Source organism: Macrobrachium rosenbergii, chromosome 48 (assembly GCF_040412425.1).
Source record: "Macrobrachium rosenbergii isolate ZJJX-2024 chromosome 48, ASM4041242v1, whole genome shotgun sequence".
NCBI lineage: Eukaryota > Metazoa > Arthropoda > Malacostraca > Decapoda > Palaemonidae > Macrobrachium > Macrobrachium rosenbergii.
The window spans coordinates 11703002-11727001 of record NC_089788.1 but is presented as its reverse complement, the minus strand read 5'-3'; the positions used below and the strand labels follow the sequence as shown (position 1 = coordinate 11727001).

The following is a 24000-nucleotide window of genomic DNA, read 5'->3' as shown; positions in this document are numbered from 1 at the left end:
ATTTTCGACGGGAATCTTTTCAATTACAATATTACACCGGTTCATTCATTGTGCATTAGTCTCAGCAGCGAAGGGAATTTCAATGAAGACTGGTTCCGACCTGTTACGATTTTAATAAAAATTGTTCAAGTCTTGATGTATGCTCATCTGCGTTAGCTCCAGATCTCCCCAGTGATAATATAGTTCTAATGAATCTGTTTCTCTTCTATAATGAGAAACGAGTAAAAGATGCGCCGAAGTGTCTTCGGCGCAATAGGGTTTTCTGTACAGCGTATAATCAAGGATACCGAAAATAGATCTATCTTTCGGTAGTCTCGGTATAATACTGTATTAGCCGCGGTCCATGAAACTTTATCCACGGCCCTTTGGTGGCCCGTCCTTTATAGTTGCCAGATGCATGATTATGGCTAACTTTAACCTTAAACAAAATGAAAACTCCTAAGGGTAGAGGGCTACATTTTGGTATGTTTGATGATTGGAGGGTGGATGATCATTATACCAATTTGCAGCTCTCTAGCCTCAGTAGTTTTTAAGATCTGAGGGCGGACAGAAAAAGTGCAGACAGGAAAAAAGTGCGGACGGACAGAAAACGCCAGCACAATAGTTTTCTTTTACAGAAAACTATAAGGACGACAGTTCTGACGCCAGGAAAGCTGTATGCTCAAACTTTACTTTTTCTATGAACAAGTCTTTGAAGCTTTAGCAAATTTCATCTGATAATATTTTATGACCTTGATGCTCATGGTCACTTCAATGCCACCTACCCCCTTCCCCCTGAAGCCACCCCTATTATTATGGGTAATAATTTTTAATGATATTAGGATTTAATATGCATTCGGTATCAATTCTATATCAGTGATTAACATTCCGATAAAAGAATTAAAAATTTCAGCTTTCAAGGCCACTTCAACCAAACAAAGCGATTTTCACAATCTCGTTCGGTGTTATCTATAAAAACAGTTTTAGTTCATGTATATATATATTATATATATATATGTATATATATATACATATATATACTGTATATACTGTATGTGTGTGTGTGTGTGTGTGTGTGTGTGTGTGTGTGTGTGTGTATATATATATATATATATATATATATATATATATATATATATATATATATATATATATATATATATATATATATATATATATATATATATAATTAAAAGGAGACAGAGCCTCCTGTGCTTTGAAATTCACTGTTATAACTCAACAACAAAGCCGACGATCTGGAACAGAGACGAATAATCTAGGCCTCCGATCTACCTTATCCGCAAACCTATTTTTAAAATTCTATCTATTCCAAGAACAATAATTGGTAACCTTAGTCATTTACTTCAAAACTACACAGTATTTAAATTCTTAGTCATCTGAATAGCTATATGCAACCTACATGAATTCTGGAGGTCAACAAAAATCAATTATTTTTCTAAGGGCTCAAGACATTTCTATTCTATATATTGTTTTAGCTGTTCTTATGGTCATCAAGGAACAGATGTGTCTAAATACAATTTAGTAATGGGGAAACTTTGTACTATACGATAATACCAAACGATCATACAATAATTTTTGTTGTTTATATAAATCAACATACCACGAGTCCGTGGCAACAAAGTCCACCACTATATGATAAAAACAGATGAAAGGCTTATTTAAAGACTTGACTGGGAGGAAAAACCCTGACTCGAGAAAAATGTTGTGTAACACTATAGGTCCGTGTAATTGAAGGCGCGTTAATGAGGCTAGGTTTATTGACTTTCGTGCGTGTAGCAAGCACGACAAAGGGGAGATTTTGAATACCTGTCTTCCCTTTGTTCCTCAGTTTTATTAGCCTCTTTTAATATGGCAATGACACTGAACAAATCTATAATTAATTATAGGTAAAGGAGTTGCAAGTGTATTACCTTCTCAGATTTTATTTACGGCCATTCCTTTTGTGAAAAGTGATGTATATATATATATACATATATAGATATAGTATACACACACACACACACACACATATATATATATATATATATATGTATATACTGTTTATATATATATATATATATATATATATATATATATATATATATATATATATATATATATGAGAGAGAGAGAGAGAGAGAAAGAGAGAGAGAGAGAATATGACAGTTTGGCTATGAAACTGCGTCAAATACATATCTACACAAAATTTTACTGAGTGCAGACAAGAGCACAACAGAATTACTACATCTCATGTCCTCCTCTCTATCAATACTGTTTCACATCACGTCACAAACTCAATCATGGGGCAAGAGCATTTTCCCCCCCAAAACGACGCCATGAACGGACAGTAACGACCCATCTCGACAAATCAAGTCATTAACAGAAGGTACATCAATCATCGGCGGGAAAAAAAAAAAAAAGTTTTAAATCGAATTTCCAAATGAAATTGTCAGAGACGAATTGCGTTCCCCTGGGTCCCAATAGGCCTGTGGTCCGCAGCAAACTCTATTAAGCGCCGACATTCCCAGACATAAACCAATAGATTTCGGCCTGTGCCAACACAGCAGGGTCACAAAACTCTACGGTTGGCGTCTTCCACATTTCACTAAGTTTTCCACCGGCTACGGAAATTTTGATTACGAACGTACGGTTCAGGTTTTTCTTTCTTTTTTAATTTTACCTTTAAAAATGCACAGTTTTTATCTTATATCATTGTAAATATCCATAAAAAAACTAACCAAATGAAATTAACGCTATCAAACATGATAAAATTACGTCTATATTTAAATATATGTAAAGAAAGGAATCCCAATATTGAACAAATATTATGAAAACACACACAATGTCAGCTATAAATACAAAAGGTCATATTCAATATATACTGTCAAGGAGTAAGAAAAATTCCAGTCAAGCACGGTTTTCGATTACATACATCGTTTAAATACAAATGCAAAACGATAATTTCTTTATTCTCTCTCTCTCTCTCTCTCTCTCTCTCTCTCTCTCTCTCTCTCTCTCTCTCTCTCTCTCTCTCTCTCTCTCTCTCATACCGAACGCAACGATTTTTTGCATACCCTATTACAAAAGTGTGTCTGTAAATGTATGCATATAAATATACATACATACATTATATATATGTGTGCGTATGTATGTATGCTTGTATGTAAGTATAACTGAATCACGAACATGGAACGTGACGAATATATAAAGACAAAATCCACGAAGGATTTTGTCTCTCTCTCTCTCTCTCTCTCTCTCTCTCTCTCTCTCTCTCTCTCTCTCTCTCTCTCTCTCTCTCTCTCTCTCTCTCTCTCTCTCTCTCTCTATATATATATATATATATATATATATATATATATATATATATATATATATATATATATATATATATATATATATATATATATATATATATATATATATATATATATATATATATATATATATATATATACATACATACATATACATATACCTGAATGTCGCTCCTTCCTGATAGCCGTTCAATTCATGTAGGTATCAAATTATTTTGCTGAATAACAGTCCAGTTACAATGCCCACTTGTTTTTGCGTTATTTTCAATGATCATCACACAGGTTTAGGTCTCATTTTCCTTGCATTACTAAGTTTCTCTTTACCATTTTTCCACAAATTCGTAATTATTTCTATTCAAAATGCTTCAATGAGTCAATTTTCCCACTTTAAAGTGTAAACAAACAGCTTTTGATAAACGAAACATCATTTGTTCGACAGAAAACCAACTCTCTCTCTCTCTCTCTCTCTCTCTCTCTCTCTCTCTCTCTCTCTCTCTCTCTCTCTCCTTCAGAGCCTTGTCAATATGCATAGGGCTGCAGCCTTGTAACGATACACTAGGAGAATGAATAGACCAACTAAAAAATCCAAACTTATTTATTAGAAATGACTGAATAGGTGAACAGTAACTGCTTGTTGGTTGTCTGGACTGGATTCTATCAAGTAGAAGAAGACCGATGACACCAGATCTCCCAATCCTCCCAAATTCCGTCCCACTCACTAAAACACGAGAAATATGAGAATTAAAAATTTGAAATACCGAAAGCACAACGAAGTAATATACTAGTCTCGTCGTAATAATTGAAATTCCGTACAAGTGAATATAGCAAGAACTCGTCTTACAAAATTAAGAGAAACCTTTATAGCAATGAAATCCGCTAAATATGAATATGAAATAAAAGTGTGGCAGCAGGCCTATACTATATTACTTCAAAGATAAGTTTACGAAAGCTGGATCACATACTATAAATCAACAAACCTATACGGGAACAAGGTGAAATGAACAAAATGAAAAGAACTGCTTTCGTTTAAGGATTACGATGAATTAGCGAGCTTTATTATTTAAAAGGGCTGAATGCTAGGAACAGATTATTTAAGAAATCTTGGGAAAAATCTTAAAGTCACGAAATCACGGTGTCTAATGAAAGTGACATACCTCAAGAAATTTCCATCCTTAAAACTGCTAGTACAAGACATCAGTTGATGGTATGCGACGTCTGTCGTTGGTGACGATGGCTTGAGGCTACTGTAGCTGATGAGGGTTAATTAGTGCTCCATTGCGAGTGAAAGTTCCACAGGATACTGAGTTTCCAGTCCTTCGGACTATGAAGGAGCTGAGCTGCGCTGCGCTGATGGAGCAAACTATGATGGAGCTGTGAGCTGAACTGCTGAAGCTGAACTCCAACCTATGATGGAGCTGTGAGCTGAACTGCCAACCTTCGGCCCTTCTTGCCGCGAAGAAAAACAAAAACAGCCGGTTTCTACCTGAGTGGAGTAATTTTCAGGCAGTCAAAGTTCTCCAACAAGGATTCGGGAAGGAGGTGGTGTCACTTTAAACACCGTGATTTTTATACAAATTTACATTCACAAAAGCAATTATTTTAACATTTGTCACAAAAATGTTAGAGAAAAAGTAAGTTAAAGTTTCTAAAAAAATATTAGAAAAATGTTAAAAGTCTAAACTAACTGAAAATTTATATTTTCTTCACTCCAAGGAAGGGAATTTGATTCCATTACGAATCAAATTTATGTATATAAAGTTACATTAATAATGTAAGTCACAAGAAAAAAATTATTCAGGTAGTAACCTAGAAATTATCAAGAATATCTTTAGTCTTTATTTCACTCTCAATGGCTGTCCTTCTTTTGGGTCTTGCTGAACATTCAACAACACTTGGGCCAGGAAGAGTGATCATTTCATCATTATTAGGCAACTCTTCTTTTCTAAGTAAGGGTATCAACGTGGAAGAGTGCCGCTTCAATATCTCTCTCGTTTTACCTTTCATGACTATGGCACCCGTGATTTCATTATGAAGATTTTTCACTACGTCTTTAACAATAGCCATTGGGTAGTTACTTTGTTTGGTCATTGGTTCTTTTATTAGAACAATATCACCTCTTTGAAGAATTTTGTGCGTCACGGGCTTATACCGGTCTTTTAAGTTAACTGCTTGGTGGATAAGAGTACATAAGAATTCTTCGTTATAAATATCTATGAGCTTGTTACGAGTTTTCTGAAGTTTTTCGTAATTATTTTTCACCTTGTTTAAGGGCTCAAAGGGCATCCATTCAGGTTCAGGATTTCTCTGAAGCTCTGGAATAATGTTCAAAGATAACAAGTCATATCCTCTAATTAAAACTTCAGGCGTGATTGAATCAGGAACACAGTCACCAGATGAATCTCTCAAGGCTTCCTTGAAGGCAATTGGTCGCCTGTTCACGAGATGAACGGTCTTGCAAACAATAAACTCAAAATCTCTATATGGCAAGATATTTTTACCAATAGAGCCAAAAAGGAGTCTCTTGGTTAACTTTACACAAATTTCAACCATTGATCCTAGTTTACTATGACCTTTAAAGAAATGATCAAAGGATAAGGGTTGAACATTATTTTCATCAAAATATTTACGAGTTTCATGATCTTTAAAAAAATCTGAAATAATATTTGCACCAGCAGTCAACTGCGTTCCTAAATCGGAAATACAAAAACTAGGGATACCAAACTCGAAGCAATGCAACTGAAACGCTCTTAAGAATTCTACGACAGACAGGTTTGAACAAATTTTCAAATTTATGGCTCTTGACCACATACAGGTAATGCAAAGAATCCACACTTTAGAATTTTGACCATATAATTTTACAGTGAACGGTCCCATGAAGTCTACATAAATATTATTAAATGGTATATTAGAAGGGTTTAATCTACACATTCTGTATGGACTTTGGTTAAGCTTAACAGTCCGTTCATTAAAACGACGACACGTCGTACAAGTTTTTAGTATCCTTTTGACAATGGAGAAAAAGTGTGGGATCCAAAAAGTTTTCCTTAGCTCAGTCAACAATGAATAACACCCAGCATGGGCCAATTTCCTGTGCATGTCCAGGATGATGAGTGGGGTAAGAACACTTTTCTTTGCCAGAAGTAAAGGAAAACTGTACCGCTTAAAGCGCTCAACACTCCTGAGACGCTCACATTTACTTCGGACTCTCAACAACCCATCCCTGTCCATGAAAACATTAAGCTGTTTGACAATATTTGGGATGTCCTTAACATTCCTTGAATTAGAGTGGAAATACTTAAAAACCTCAGGGAATTCAGATTGCTGATCTTTTAATATTATTTGTCTAGTAGCTTCTGAAAAAAAGTTCGCATCATCTTTATCCTCAAAGTGAGAAAACCTGTCAGGATACTTAGATTTTACTTTAGCTTTCAGCTTGTTTACAAAGATTAAAATCTTACTGTAAACCTTCACCAAACGATTGAAACTGGAGAACCTGTCTAACAGCATTAAATTCTTCAGACAGCCAACCAGTGAGTAACTTGAAAGCAAGCTATGAGTTTCAGAGCTAGGGCTTATGTTATCAACATCTGCAAGAGGATTTGGTATAATCACCGAAAAAATATCATCCCTACTAAGCTCTGGAGTGATACAATTAGATAAAAAGGGTGGACCACTGTAATAATTACTCTTCACGAGCTGTTTATGGGACATACTTCGGGTTATGCAGTCTGCTGGATTTTTTGTTCCAGAAACAAATGAAAATTTTATGGGATGAGTTTCACATAACTTTGTAATATGTTTGATCCTATTCATTACGAAGACTGACCTTTTCTGCATCTTGTCTAATTTCGTGGAATAGGAATTTAACCATGCTAAAGATACAAGACTATCTGAAAATATTTCAATTTCAGTAATGTGGATTGGTTTAATGCACGAAGGGCCAGCAAGATCTGCATACAAATCTAAAATACACTCTGTGGCTAAAGCAATGCCTTGGATCTCCAAGGAAGGGATGCTTTTGCATTCCAGCTGTTTATTGACAATTCTATTCTTTCCTGAAAGAAAACTTATTTCCTTGGTCTCTAAGTCTTTGATATAAATGACAGCACCATACATTGATTTACTGCTATCAGAAAATCCTATCAGCTTGTAAGAGCTCTGTCTTTTCCCAACAAACCTCTTAATCTCGACAACAAGAGAGGCATTAGCTTGTTTAGCAATTAATCTCCATTCACGTAAAACATCAGGAGAAAGAGTCTGATCCCATGTTAACTCCTTTTGGCATTGCAATCTGTGCAAGAACAACCTACTTCTATTTAGTAAAGGAGCATTATAGTTATGAACGTCATATTGTGATGCAATGCTTCTTAAAATTAACCTTTTAGTATTAGCCTGTGGGTCGAGGTTAATAGGGTTTGTCGATAGGGTATCTTTTGAACGATCCCATCGCATGCCAAGCAATTTTACCTTAATAGGGGTTTCTCCTTCAAGATCAGAGTCAATGAGAGATTGTAAATTACTGTCATTTGACATGAATTGCTGAAGACCAAATTTGTAAGGTTCAAAAATAGAGTTCAGCTGATTGTAAGCCCATATTAAATTTGCAGAGTCCTCTGCTGTAAAAGCACAATTGTCCATATAACAAAGTTGATAAATTAAATGTTTCAAGTATCTAATACCTGATGAATCATCCTCAGAGTCGAGAACCAAAATTTTGAAAAGACCTAACAATAAAATTGTGGGTGAACAACGTAGCCCAAAAGGTAAACGAACATTCTTGTAAGCTATAATAGAAAAATCCCTCTTCTGAACATTTCGAAACCATAGGAATAAAAGTTTATTTTGATCAATTTCTTCCAAACTAATATTATTGAAAGCCTTTTTAATATCAAAGGTGCAAATGAAGGGGTCAAATCTTAAATGCAACAAAGCAGAAGAAATTTTATGGTTAAGTGTAGGACCGGGATAAATTGCTTGGTTATGACTAACTGTCATGGGCTTTGTCGGGTCCTTTTCACAAAGATTGGAGAGAAAAACTATTCTACATTTTGTAGTCTCTCTATCTGGTTTGAATATTGGCATATGTGGCAAGAAGCTATGCTCAGGATGAGTCTCTAGAAAGTCATCAAGGTCATTAATTTTTTCAATGATACCAGCAGCAGCTTGTTCTTGGAAAGTGTCATTCATTAATTTTAAATTTTCTTCATTCTTTAAAAGTTTGTTCAAATTAGCCCTTAGAATCAGTGTTGCTAACTTACGATTTCTACCCAGCAAATGACTAACTTTAGGATTCCAAAGAAGAGGCATTTTGAGTCTTCCTCTTTCGTCACGCACTGTATTGTCTAGAGCAAATTTTACTAAATCATTATTTATCTCAGAAGTCTCATCATCATAGATCTGATTATCATGATTTGTGTAATATGAACATTGACTCTCTAAAATGTCATTTGTAGCTCTTTGCAACTCTGCATCAACAAGATCACCCTTATCATTGAAGACTGAAAAATTAGCATTACAACAATCTATAACTTCAATGCAATTATCTGTGGATGTCAGACAAGAGGTATTTTTGACAGGAAAGTAATTCCCAGGGTCCATTATTGAATATGAATTTGAATTAACTGGCAAATCCTCCAAGTCATGCAATAGCTGATTAATATCTCCCTTCAATATGATTCCCAAAGGAGTCTGAGAATATAAGGACATCTTCCTTTCACCAAAGAGTACTTCTGAATCTGGTATACAATACGAAGATTTACACCCTAAAATGAACTCTATATCACTGATTTCATCCTGGCAATTCTTTAAAGACTCGTCTGCTAATTTATATCCCTGCATGAGAAAACTATCAACAACTTTTCTCAAATTTGGAAGTTTTAACACAATATTAATTGAAGGAATACACAAAGCCTTAATAGTTTTCAACTCATCACCAAACTTCACATTAAATTCTACTAATTTACTCTTATATGTCTTGGGTACATTAATACCGTTTACAGTGATAGAAAAGTTATCCTTAATGACTTTCAGATCAAGCTGGGATGCCAAACTTTCAGTTATAAAGTTTGACTGGCAACCACCATCTTTCAATCCTCTCACTCTTTTGCCACCGATTTTACATGTAAATGTAGGCAATATCGATTCACCATCGGTATCCCCCTGCAAAGCTTCTGTCAGAGTTATCAAATTGCTACTAGCAATGTTCAATTTGGAATTATCTTTTGATTTATCCAAACCAGAATTTACCTTGGATTTATCAGCTGTGCTTTCTTTCTTACGTGGATTCCCAACACAAAGGTAAGACATATGCCACCCTTTACAGTTACTACACCGGGAGTTGAATTTAAATTTACAATTATCTGAAGTATGATTAAGGTTCCCACATTTAATGCAGCCGGACAAACTAACCAACTTATCAATTTTCTCTTGTGGAGTCTTAAATACTGGACACCGGTAAACTGGGTGTGAAATATCCCTGTCTACAACTATGCAAAGGGAACAAGGTTTTGATGACCTAGTTTTGTCTTTAGAATAATCTACTTTCACAGCAAGGCTAGTTGTACATTCTCGAGAACTGGCCGAATTCAATACAGGCGAATCAGATTTTTTCTTACGTTCTTTAAAATGTTTCTGTGAAAAATACCGCTCGCTCGCTTCAAAAAAGTTATCAGTAATTTCCATTAAAGTTGGTTTCGAATGATTAGTTATTTGAATCAAAATATTTCGAAAAGACTCATTCAGGCCTGACCAGAAAAAATATTGAAGGAAAAAATCAACATCAATTTTCAATTTCTTAATACTTTCAGTGATATACTTAATCTTAGAGATGTATTCAAACGGATCATCTTCATAAGTTAACTTCATTTCTGATAACTGCTTAATAATATTGAACTTCTGTTTTCCTGGGAAGCCAAAGCATTCGTCAGTAATTCTTTAGCATGAGTGTATCCTTGCTTATCAGCTTCAAGGGAATTAATCAAGATTGAAGCTCTCCCACTAACTTGCTGCTTTAACAACAAAATTTATCGTAATCTGGGTACGAGAACTTGTTAATAGTTTCCTCGAACTGAAGAAAGAATTTATTTAAGTCTTCACCATCACGACTGGTAAATGTGGGAAGAGGGGCTGTTGGACGTTTAAGGAGACTACGAGCCGAATCAAGCGAGGACTGACTAAGAGAAGGTACATCTTCTAACAAAGCTATACACTCACGAATTTTAGTCAAATAATCATGACTCAATTCAATATCCTCTGCAAGTACAAATTCATCCTCATTCTCACCCCACTTAAGTGCTTGAATTTTAGAATCATAATCACCTAGTTGAGCTAACAAGTCCACCAATACTGCTTTTTTCGCATATCGAACAACTTGTGATAAAGCGGGAAAACTATCCCTCTTATTGTAATTTTCAGTGATAGCCTTACGGATATATTTCCGGGAGTTAACTAACAGTTTAAGATCAGACATGGTTAATGATAGCAATGTCAAAAAATTTCAAAAAATTTCCAAATATATGAGAATAAAAATTTTCCCCAAGTAAATATCAAACACGACAAAAATATAAAATGCAAATATCAAGCTACAGCAACCACCAAACCAAGGCCAACCAACAACAAGCAGTTTCGCATTCAGTCCCCCCAGGGGTTCCATGAACAGAAATCCTGGGGAGGAGAATGAATAGACCAACTAAAATCCAAACTTATTTATTAGAAATGACTGAATAGGTGAACAGTAACTGCTTGTTGGTTGTCTGGACTGGATTCTATCAAGTAGAAGAAGACCGATGACACCAGATCTCCCAATCCTCCCCAATTCCGTCCCACTCACTAAAACACGAGAAATATGAGAATTAAAAATTTGAAATACCGAAAGCACAACGAAGTAATATACTAGTCTCGTCGTAATAATTGAAATTCCGTACAAGTGAATATAGCAAGAACTCGTCTTACAAAATTAAGAGAAACCTTTATAGCAATGAAATCCGCTAAATATGAATATGAAATATAAAGTGTGGCAGCAGGCCTATACTATATTACTTCAAAGATAGTTTACGAAAGCTGGATCACATACTATAAATCAACAAACCTATACGGGAACAAGGTGAAATGAACAAAATGAAAAGAACTGCTTTCGTTTAAGGATTACGATGAATTAGCGAGCTTTATTATTTAAAAGGGCTGAATGCTAGGAACAGATTATTTAAGAAATCTTGGGAAAAATCTTAAAGTCACGAAATCACGGTGTCTAATGAAAGTGACATACCTCAAGAAATTTCCATCCTTAAAACTGCTAGTACAAGACATCAGTTGATGGTATGCGACGTCTGTCGTTGGTGACGATGGCTTGAGGCTACTGTAGCTGATGAGGGTTAATTAGTGCTCCATTGCGAGTGAAAGTTCCACAGGATACTGAGTTTCCAGTCCTTCGGACTATGAAGGAGCTGTGAGCTGCGCTGCAAACTATGATGGAGCTGCGCTGCAAACTATGATGGAGCTGTGAGCTGAACTGCAACCTATGATGGAGCTGTGAGCTGAACTGCCAACCTTCGGCCCTTCTTGCCGCGAAGAAAAACAAAAACAGCCGGTTTCTACCTGAGTGGAGTAATTTTCAGGCAGTTAAAGTTCTCCAACAAGGATTCGGGAAGGAGGTGGTGTCACTTTAAACACCGTGATTTTTATACAAATTTACATTCACAAAAGCAATTATTTTAACATTTGTCACAAAAATGTTAGAGAAAAAGTAAGTTAAAGTTTCTAAAAAGTAAGTTAAAGTTTCTAAAAAATATTAGAAAAATGTTAAAAGTCTAAACTAACTGAAAATTTATATTTTTATGTAAAAGGAAAGGCGAAACACGCCTTAATTTATTAGTGAGAGAAAGAACTGGGAAGACCAGACCTGACCTGAAGGGTCTTAATTGTCAAGATAATCCGGATTACACACGGCAATCTTTCATTCTTGAATCCAAAACGTATGAGAGAGAGAGAGAGAGAGAGAGAGAGAAAGAGAGAGAGAGAGAGAGAGAGAGAGAGAGAGAGAGAGAGAGAGAGAGAGAGAGAGAGAGAGAATACAGAGAGAGAGAGAAATGAACACACACACAGGTATTTTATTTTATAATTAGTTCCTATTCTATGTATTTTTAATAAAAAATTATTTTCACTTTAATTCTGAATGAGAGTAAAGCTTAATTTTTGAGAGAGAGGACTGAGAGAGAGAGAGAAAGAGAGAGAGAAATATCAACGAAAATGATAAAATTTATTTTTATTTTCTTGTCCTAATAGTTTACCTATTCTTTCATTTTTGAAAGAGAGAGAGAGAGAGAGAGAGAGAGAGAGAGAGAGAGAGAGAGAGAGAGAGAGAGAGAGAGAGAGAGAGAGAGAGAGAGAGAGAGAATAATAAAATCTATTTTTATTTTCCACCTTATTTCCTAGTCTCGTTTTTTGAGAGAGAGAGAGAGAGAGAGAGAGAGAGAGAGAGAGAGAGAGAGAGAGAGAGAGAGAGAGAGAGAGAGATTAAATAAGGGCTCGCTATCAAGGGCGATATATCCCATCCCGGCCACAATTTCTGAGCGACCTCGAAACAAATTTCCCCCGTTTTAAAATTCCGGGGATGAGCGGAGAGCCCGAGACCAGAATGGATATTGGATGGAGATTTTCATGTCCTGATAATAGTAATCACCAAGATAAGCTTTTCATGAGAGAAAAATATAAAAGGGGAAGAGAGAGAGAGAGAGAGAGAGAGAGAGAGAGAGAGAGAGAGAGAGAGAGAGAGAGAGAGAGAGAGAATGCTCATACGTCATTTTGACATTTCTTCGTTACTGTTATTATTCTTAATATAACTTCCACCATTATTACCCTTATGATTTCATAGAGAGAGAGAGAGAGAGAGAGAGAGAGAGAGAGAGAGAGAGAGAGAATGCTTATACGTCCTCAGTTTCATTTCATTTAGATATTTCTTTGTTATTATTATTCTTAATATCACATCCAACATTATTACCTTTATAATTTCCTAGAGAGAGAGAGAGAATGCTTATTCGTACTCAATTCTAATTTATTTTGACCATAATTCATTATCGTTATTATTTTTATCATCATCTTCATCATTATTACCCTTATCATAATTTCAATGTCTTCCATAATCAAAATTCTTAGATTACAGATCATCAAGTTCCTTATCTATCATGATTTCGTGCAATATCGTTATCCAATAATAAAATTACGTTAATACGATATATCCAACACAAGCTGCTACTATCTAAACCTACTTGACACAGTAAAGGAAAAATGAAAGATAAATCAACGTGTTCAGCGACAGTGTGTATGATCACAGAACCTGGATGGGTGACCACATAAAGGTTGTTCGTTAAAATAATTAAATACATACTATGTAAAAACACATATACCTACACACAAAATATATATCTACAGCATATACATATACATGTGTATATATATAATATATATATATATTATATATATATATATATATATATATATATATATATATATATATATATATATATATACTGCTAAAAGTATTGATAAATACTTCTCTTCTCGCCCTGTTTTCGTTTGGAAGACACAGTCTGATACCAAGGACAAGCCTTCTGCCCCTCCTTGTTGCTCCAATTAAAAAAGGACGATAGATTCGTCAGGGTCCCAAGTACTTCTCCATCACACTCCTCCTATGCCTCGCTAAAACGTCATTCTAACTTGACCTTTATGATCTCTGGCCGAAGATCTATTCCAGATTAACGCCTTCTCCCTGATAAACAGAGAGGCAGAGGTCTAATGGCTCCACATGCCGATAAGCTCTCTCACCTGACATGCCCGAGGCACTGGAAGCCGGCTGGCTGAGGAGGGCATAAAAGGCCGAGACAGAGGTCAAGCTGCTCTCAGAGCAAGAGCCCGTGCTGGCACAAGGCCAGGTAAATCTGAAACAACAAGGCAAGCGAGAGAGTCGCAGGCAAGACAGTACAGAGGAAGCCCATTTGATAGAGGCTTTATGGAGGTTGATGCACGAAATCTCCACTCAACATTTAAAGGTAAAGCCTGGGTAGAAGGCTCTTAGGTCCATTTCTTGTGTTCTTATTCTCATTTCCGTTCCCTTCCTTTCAATGTGCTCAGACCCGTTGATTCACTGTCGATATAAATCATCAGAACTGATCAGTAAATTGCCTGATCATAAATTGACGTCACCCTCCTTGAGTCAATTTCATTTTTTCCAGTTAGATTTTGCTCTACTTTATCGAGTGTTAATGTGCCCTTTCTCCACGTTTACAGAAAAGCCGTAAATACCGCTGTATCTTCGTCTGCCCCACTATGTCCACAGGCAACAATCACGTCCTCAAGCATGGAATTGTTTGGCACCCTCAGTTACTGAACTATTGCGTCAGTTAAACGTTTAAGTATTTGACACTCCACTTTAGGTAATTCTTGTGTCAGTTAACACCATAAGTGGCCCTTGAGCCCATAAATGCCAAGAGCCAGTGTGAATGGCTCTGTATAATATAATCTTCTGATTAAATGTAAATATATGTAATTAATTAGGATCTAGAATTTCTCTACTGTGTCCTTTTTCAAATTGAGATTGCTTTAAATGACCATTTTTCTTGTTTTGCGAGTGTTGACACCCAGTCAGAATCAGCGACGCCAAGGTAAGAGTAATAGATCAAACAACTTTCATAAAAATACATATTACTCTTCCTGCCCGCCTTATCTGACGGTGACAAGCAGAGACGAGAGGAAACATTCTGACATCATGTCAGGGGCCGTGCGTACGTATGTCTCTCTCTCTCTCTCTCTCTCTCTCTCTCTCTCTCTCTCTCTCTCTCTCCTCTCAGTCCCGTCCTCCGGAACCAATGCCTCGGGATAACCCAATTTCGACCTCAAAGAGCCAAAAATGACGCAGAAGGAATCCTTGAACGTGACAAGGTTCTCTAACATCAAGCCAAGGATTGCCAGATGACTCTGGAGGATGAGGGGGGAGGGGAGAGAAATGAGGAGGGGAAGGATGAGGAAGGAAAAGGGGGGGAGGTGATGGTGTAGAGCAAATGATCCTCCATAGCTTTCATCTTTTTATATCATTTATTCTTTTTCCTTTTCTCCTACCTCCTGATGAGATCAAGGAACTGATCCCGTGTCCGAAACTGCCACTCCTGTTCGGTGACTGCTCATCAGGACGTCACGAAACGAGGAGGAAAGAGGAAGAAGTGAAATAATGAAGCCATAAAAAAGACAAAAGAAGAAGTGAAATAATGAAGCCATAAAAAAGACAAAAGAAGAAGTGAAATAATGAAGCTATAAAAAAGACAAAAGAAGTGAAATAATGAAGCCATAAAAAAGACAAAAGAAGTGAAATAATGAAGCCATAAATAAGACAAAAGACGAAGTGAAATAATGAAGCCATAAAAAAGACAAAAGAAGTGAAATAATGAAGCCATAAAAAAGACAAAAGAAGTGAAATAATGAAGCCATAAATAAGACAAAAGACGAAGTGAAATAATGAAGCCATAAAAAAGACAAAAGAAGAAGTGAAATAATGAAGCTAAAAAAAAGACAAAAGAAGTGAAATAATGAATCTATAAAAAAGACAAAAGAAGTGAAATAATGAAGCCATAAAAAATATAAAAGAAGAAGTGAAATAAAGAAACCAAGTAAGAGGAGAAAAGGATTTGAAATAATGAAGCCACGAAACGAGAAGGAAAAGGGAAGAAGTGAAATAATGAAGCCACAAAAAAGGACAAAGTTAGGAACGAAATAATGATGCCACAAAAAAGAAAGGCAAAGGAAGAAATGAAATAGTTCTGCCACGAAACGAGGAGGAAAAAGGAAGAAGTGAAATAACGAAGCCACAAAACCAGGAGGGTAAAAGGGAGAAGTGAAATAATGAAGCCACAAAATTGACGGACAAAGGAAGAAATAAAATAATTCTGCCACGAAACGAGGAGGAAAAAGGAAGAAGTGAAACAATGAAGCAGCAAAACGAGGGACAAAAGATGAGATATTACGAAACCATGAAACGATAGAGACCAAGAAGTGAAATAATGAACCCACAAAACGAGGAGGACAAAGCGAGAAGGGAAAAGTGAAGCTCTACGGAACGAGTAGGACAAAGGGAAAAGTGATAAAATGAAGCTATGAAACCAGGAGGACGAAGGAAGAAGTGATATAATGAAGACCTCAAACGAGGACACAGGTAGAGGTTGAATAATGAAACTAAGAAAGAAGGATCATGAAGAAAGAAGTGACATGATGAACACTTGAAAGAAGGACGAAAGAGAAGTGAAATGATGTAGTAACAAAAGGTTCAGGAGGAAGTGAGATACAAAATACTCTAGGGATAACATGTCAAAACATGTCAAAAGGGTGAGGTGAAATAGAAAAGCCACCAGAGGGTGACAAAGAGAAAACTGGAAAAGTGAAAGACGATAATGACGCTACGACAGAAGGGCAAAGGGGGAGACGAGGCACTAAAAGGATAGGACAAAGAGAGAAGTGAGACAGCGAAAAAGGAAAAACCTAATCAATAATAAATCAAACAAACCGGGGGCGAAATACAACCCATAAGGACCTTCAGCACGAAATATTCCTTTATGCGAACAATAACCGAATTGCTACGAATAATGAAACGCTCACAAACAATTTTTTCTTGTTATGAATCATTAAATACATAGCCATTTTCAAAGGGTTCATTTTCACCCGTCATCATTCATCAACCTGTTACTGATTATTATATTGGCGAAACAGTTCCACTGTTATGTATATGTACATATATTTTATTGGAGAAACTGATCCACAGTTCTGTATATGTACATATATTTAAAGATAAAACTGTACAGATAGCTTTCAAGAATCTGTTCGGTTCCCCTTTTCAATCTGATTGAAAACGGGAAAACGAACAGATTCCCGAAAGCTATCGTATAGTTTTATCTTTAAATATAAGTACATATACATAACTGTGGATCTGTTCCTCCATTTTAAGACTTATGCTACTATGAGTATTTTTTAATTATTATATTCATACTAATAAAAGAGAACTTAGAACTGATCGTCACCATCTCGAGGTCATTCGTCTCTGAATAAGGGAACCTATTCCCTTGAAAGGATACTAATTATTATAATCAAATTTAGCTGAGGAAACTTTAGTGGGGATTAACGTACGATCTTGTTAAAAGATTGAAAAATTTCAATCAGGAGCGTCGAGGGCTGCAAATCTCCGCTAAGCCTCAGTAAACCACGCCCAAAAGGCTCCATCTCCCTAAATGTTACAATCAAACCGCTCTCAAAATCTAATTACTCGCTGCCAATAGCGAGGCCCAACTTTACACAATTTTCGCAAAAATCCACACACAGTTTTTCGTGTGTGATCTGGTAACAAATAAACAAACAGACTAAAAAAAAAAAAAAAAAAAAAAAAAAAAAAAAAGAAAATAACAGCCAAACTAAAAGCAATACCTATTTGTTTACGGCAATAATGGTCGACATGGCTTCTATGACAACAGATGGTTACATTTTGCACTGATGACTTTCAAGCACGTTCATTACATTCAAATAAACAAAAAAAAAAAAAAAAAAATTCTTACGAACCTCTATTGCGGAAATATTATCATCATCATTATTATTATTATTATTATTATTATTATTATTATTTAAATACTCATAGTAGCATGAGTCTTAAAATGGAGAAGCAAATCCACAGTTATGTATATGTAAATATATTTAAAGATAAATCAGCATAGATTTATCTTTAAATGTAAGTACATATACATAATCCACAGTTATGTATATGTACATATACATAACTGTGGATTTGCTTCTTTATTACTATTATTATTATTATTATTATTATTATTAGTAGTAGTAGTAGTAGTAGTAGTAGTAGTAGTAGTAGTAGTAGTAGTTTATGACCTAAAATCACGAAAACTTACATCACCCTTCGCTAATGGTCTACAGTTCCAACTACGATTGCTCGGTAAGAGTAAAAAATATTGTTTGAGTAAAAAACATTGTTTGACATTTTTCAAATTCAGACACACACGACCTCTGCCCTTACCACACGCTAATTAAATGCTTCCAACTCGAAGAGTCAAGTTTTTAACAAAGCGAAATCATTTACAACGCAATCAAACGAAACCCGAACACGAAATACAGAAAATTAACACTGGATTAATGATCAAATACAAAAGAGTAAAGATATATGTTGATTAAGGTTTCATTTAAAGAGCTTAATAAAGATAATTTTTTTTAAATAAAGAGACCAAGGAAATTACACCAGCCATCATAAAGGTTAGAACAAATAGTACAAGCAATGAAATAGAAAACTGAAGGATAAGAACTTTACCGTCGCTTTATCGCGACCACCCGGAAATATAAATAAATAAAAAACAAGAGAGAAGCGCATTTAATTAACTTTTTAATCTCTTAAAGAGATTACTGTCCGTGAAGATTAAAGGCGCTAATTATACGCCATTTTTCACGATAAACAAATCACAAAACACTTTCGTTATTGGATAAAAAAAAACAAAAAAAAAAAGGGTGTCAAAGCCCCGGTTAAGCCGTGTGTTCAAACGAGTAAATGTAACTTCACATAACTTTTAGAATTCGATTAACCCCAAGTTTTATGCGAAACAATTACGCGACAATAACGAGGAATTCGTGTTTTCTCTAATCTACAAAGGTAACAGAATTGTAAAATAAATTATGAAAGATTTTTCAGTCACTTGGGAACGTAACTAGCACTGTTAAAACAAGGACCTTCACTTGGCTCTTAATGTGTGGATGTATTATGCGTGTGTGTGTGTGTGTGTGTGTGTGTATACAGTATGTATATGTATATATCTATAAACACATATATAATGTATATATATACATGCGTGCGTGTGTGTGTGTGCATGCGTTTATACATATAGAAAGGTGTCTCTATTGTACGATAAATGTGATAAAATAACCTGTATATTCCCATACACACACTCCCATACGGCAACGCCACTGAGTACATCCGAGCAATCAAATACTAACTACACATAAGCTAGCAGCATAAACGTCAGCCTTAAATGGCACACTTAGCACCTCCGTAGCAAAGACCAACCTCCCTCTCCTTCTCCCTCCCCCTCCAATCAACCCCCCACCTCCCTGCCCACCTACCTTTCATCTGAGTAACTATCATCTCCTCGTAACCATTAACAAGATCCTGTGGCCCCATATGACCAGCCTCTGGGGAGGTCATTGCGACCCTAACCCTTTCTGTTATTACATACCAGTATGGGTCCCTCTTATAGGGCCAAGTGAGGTGGGCGCGTCTCCCCTCACCCCGCCTCCTCCTACTCTTCCTCCTCCTCCTCCTCCTACCGGGACAATAAACCTCACCTACATTTCTACCCGATTATCTACCTCCTGAATGCATTATAAGCTGGGGGTGCATTTAACGACGCTAGTTATTACTGTTTCCCAACACGCTATTGTAAAAACTACAGTTGAATATAAGGACGCATTACAACTGCAGTTATAAACACGCTCTTTCTTCAATACGAAAACTAATGACTATTAAAACAAATGCCTATCTATTTACTATTTCAAGAACATACGATAATGTTTAAAAGCTATTAAAAGAACGGGCGATTATCTACTATATACTACTTCAAAAATATAAACACCCGGAGTTCATATTCTTATGAGCATATTTCTATCCATATAGTATTTCCAGAATTCAAAGACAAAATACTGTCTACGACTGTATTTGCAAATGAATGTTATTTGCTCTGAAAAATATGCATTCCGTAAATTACATAATTCTTTTATTGCCATCTAAAAATACGCATTCCTTAAAATACATAATTCCTTTATTGCCATATGAAACATACATATTCAATAAATTATTAATTCTTTTATTACCATCTAAAAAATTGCGTATTCCTTAAAATACATGATTCTTTTATTGCTACCTAAAAATACGTATTCCTTAAAATACACAATTCCTTTATCGCGCTATAAAAAATACAAATTCAATAAAATATATAATTCTTTCATTGTCATAAAATATCTGTACTACATAAAATACATAATTCTTTTATTGCCATATAAAAATATGTGTTCCATGAAATACAAATTCCTTTATTGACATAAAAAAACATAAAAATATATAATTCTTTTATTACCACCTACACGAATACGTATTCTATAAAACATGATTCTTTTAATGTAATCTATAAAAAATACGTAATCCATAAAACACATAATTCTTTTATTGCCATTCTCAAAAAAAAGAACAAAAAAAAAAAAAAAAGTTTTCCATCAAGGAAAATGGAAAGAGAAAAGTTGAAGGCAACGATAATGCCATGACCAGAGAAGTTTTCTAATCTCGGTAAAAAGAAGGTCGCAGAAAAAAAGAAGAAACTTCTGAGTATTTGAAATGATACAACTGATAAAACAGGTCACACACTTTGCAACTTTAAAAGCAACTGTGAAATCATTTTCCAGACGACGAAACCGCAGAAAACCGAACTTCAAAGGACAAATGAGTAAGAAATCAAAGGGTCTCATTTTTCCCGTTTCCTGGACGTTGAATTTTTGTGTTGCAATTCGCTAATGAACTGAACACAAAATGGATTTCTTGACAATACTTCTTTCTTTAAATTAGCAAATGTCTAAACTAGACGAATATACTCATTAATGAACTGTACACAAAACGAATTTCTTGACAGTGATTATTTCTTTATATTATTACCGAAATAAGTATTTAAATTAGCAAATGTCTAAAATAGACGAATAATTTACAAACAACAAAAGTACATAATTGAAAATTAAATGAAAAATCTTCAAATAAAACAATAAAACATAAGATGGATAATTAAACAGCAAATATATACACGCACATACATAAGACTGAGATCAATGAAAGATAATTGGAATCCCAAACTAGACAGAGAAATGTCCGTCCTCTTATTACTATCATCTTCTGGTCTGGGGAGAGAGGGTGTGGAGAAAGGAGGAGGAGGAGGAGGAGGAGGAGGAGGAGGAGGAGGAGGAGGAGGAGGATACTCGTCCCATGTGCCACTTCTCAGAGACTAATGGGCCCAAATGTCCTTTGAGTTGTCGAAGTATTCCAAAGGCTATTTAATCAGGAGCAGCTTGCTTAAGTATACCTTTAGTTAAGAATAGCCATAGAGATCCGATTCAAGAGCTTCTCACGTATTCGTCCCCGCATTTACACATCCAAATTGCGCACGCACACACACACACACACTATATATGTGTGTGTGTGTATATATATATATATATATATATATATATATATATATATATATATATATGGAGAGAGAGAGAGAGAGAGAGAGAGAGAGAGAGAGAGAGAGAGAGAGAGAGAGAGAGAGAGAGAGAGAGAGAGAGAGAGAGAGAGAGAGAGAGAATGGAGCTCTGGACCTTTTCTGCACAGGGAAAATCATCTCTTATTCACCAGTTAAAATATAACTGGCCTCCTTTCCTTTACAGCCATCATCTTCTTATGAAAAACTGCCTATTTTTTAGACTTACATACATACATACAGAGAGAGAGAGAGAGAGAGAGAGAGAGAGAGAGAGAGAGAGAGAGAGAGAGAGAGAGGTACCCGTTCATCACACTACTGGAAATAATAAAAAAATAAAACCAGGTCATTTTCAACTCGGGTTATTATGTAGAAAGAGAAAACCTAACGATGCAGATGAACGCGATTAGAAAAATACCACGGCCATAACATTACCTCACTTCCCCCCCCCCTTAAGGGGAAAATCGGATGGGAAATTACTTTCGGTAATGGCTAATAACGTGGGAGTGGCACCTGCGTGGAACTGCTCATCCGTAAGTAATGGCCTTCAATAGAAATGCCTGATGAAGAATAAGTGCCTTTCCCCTTTTCAATTACTGTTCAACCGCCCCCCCACCAACCCCCCACCGCACCAACTCGAGAACTTCCTTCCACGGTGAACACACTCACACGCAAACAAACACACAGTGACACAGTTTCGAGCACAAACAAAAACATAATGGCCTCTGTGATGACATTACATGCATGAACCCTGAGCTCCCATATTAAGATTATAAGATACTCTTGTAACCATAACTAGGTACATTGAACAATTTACCTGCCCAGGTAAATAAATAAATAAAAAAGTTAAACCTTACAGCCCATATAAATAAATAAAACAATAGCTAAACTTTACAGCCCAGATATATATATATATATATATATATATATATATATATATATATATATATATATATATATATATATATATATATATATATATATATATAAAAAATTAAACTTTACAGCCCAGATAAATAAATAAAACAAAAATAAACTTTACAGCCCAGATAAATAAATAAAACAAAAGTTAAACCTTTCCGGCCCAGATATATAGATAAGACAAAATTTACACCATACAGCGTCACATTTCTGGTAGTATCCTTACAAGCAAGTTTTGCCTTCAAAAGACACAGCACGTTTTGACGATAAATACTGAGCTGCGGAACATTTTAGACGGTAAATACTGAACTACGGAACATTTTCGACGATAAATACTGAGCTACGGAACATTTTAGACGGTAAATACTGAACTACGGAGCATTTTCGACGATAAATACGGAGCTACGGAACATTTTAGATGATAAACACTGAACTACGGAACATTTTAGACAATAAATACTGAGCTACGGAACATTTTAGACGGTAAATACTGATCTACGGAACATTTTCGAGGATAAATACTGAGCTACGGAACATTTTAGACGATAAATACTGCACTACGGAACATTTTAGACAATAAATACTGAGCTGTGGAACATTTTCGACGATAAATACTGAGCTACGGAACATTTTAGACGGTAAACACTGCACTACGGAACATTTTAGACGATAAATACTGAGCTCCGGGACATACCAACAAAGACCCTATGAGATCGGAAGCTGATAATAATTCAAGTCCATTCCACGTCGCCGCCGCAAACCAAGAAAATCACAAAAGAATGACCCACTGAATGCAGATGTGTCCCTTCCTAGGAAGTCTGCCAGATACCTGCAAGGAATGTACGGATCGTATGTCACTTACGAGGACAGGTGCCAACTATCTAGTCCAGAGTATCATACGCTCCCCCGGAGGAAAATGACGAATTATCCTGCAGAGTCAGCATAATGCAACCCCTTCGAGGAACAGTGCCAAATTTCACAGAGAAAAGACAAAACGTCCCTTTCTGAGATAAATGTCAAATTCCCCGCATAGAAAGCTAGCATCAAATGCCCTTTATGAAGCAAACTGCCAAATCTCCAACTCAGATTCAGCATAATGCAACCCTTCAAAGGAACAGTGCCAAATTTCACAGAGAACTGAGCTTCCCTTGTTAAGATAAATGCCAAATCCCCTGCACAGAACGTTAGCATCAAATGTCCTTTATGAAGCAAACTGCCAAACCTCTAGTTCAAGAAGTAAACAACTCGAGTCCTTTCAGAGAGTCGCGTACCACATCACTTGCAAACAGATTACAGACAGCTTCTCAACCCCAGGAAGTGTAACCCAATGCTGAATTTCCCGTCGGGAGAACCAATTTCCAAAAATATTTCCGTGCCACAGGAATCAGTTCCCGCACTTCCCCGCCGAAGGATTTTTCGTCCTGACGGTCGATCAGGTAACCTTTCACGGATCCAGAACAGCAAAATTTTCTGTCTCAATCTCAAAA

The 24000-nt window shown here is 35.8% G+C and overlaps 2 protein-coding genes across 6 annotated transcripts in view; both read right to left on the bottom strand.

Moving 5' to 3' along the window:
* Remo (Remoulade) overlaps positions 1-24000 on the bottom strand; it is a 502829-nt gene that overhangs the window by 201588 nt on the left and 277241 nt on the right. The window lies entirely within an intron of this gene.
* Positions 4691-11761, bottom strand: LOC136831260 (uncharacterized). Its single transcript, XM_067091345.1, has 2 exons — positions 11557-11761; positions 4691-11120 (listed from the first exon to the last, which is right to left on the bottom strand). The coding sequence occupies exon 2, from the start codon at positions 10155-10157 to the stop codon at positions 5100-5102; it is 5058 nt and encodes a 1685-aa protein (XP_066947446.1). The 5' UTR covers positions 10158-11120; positions 11557-11761; the 3' UTR covers positions 4691-5099.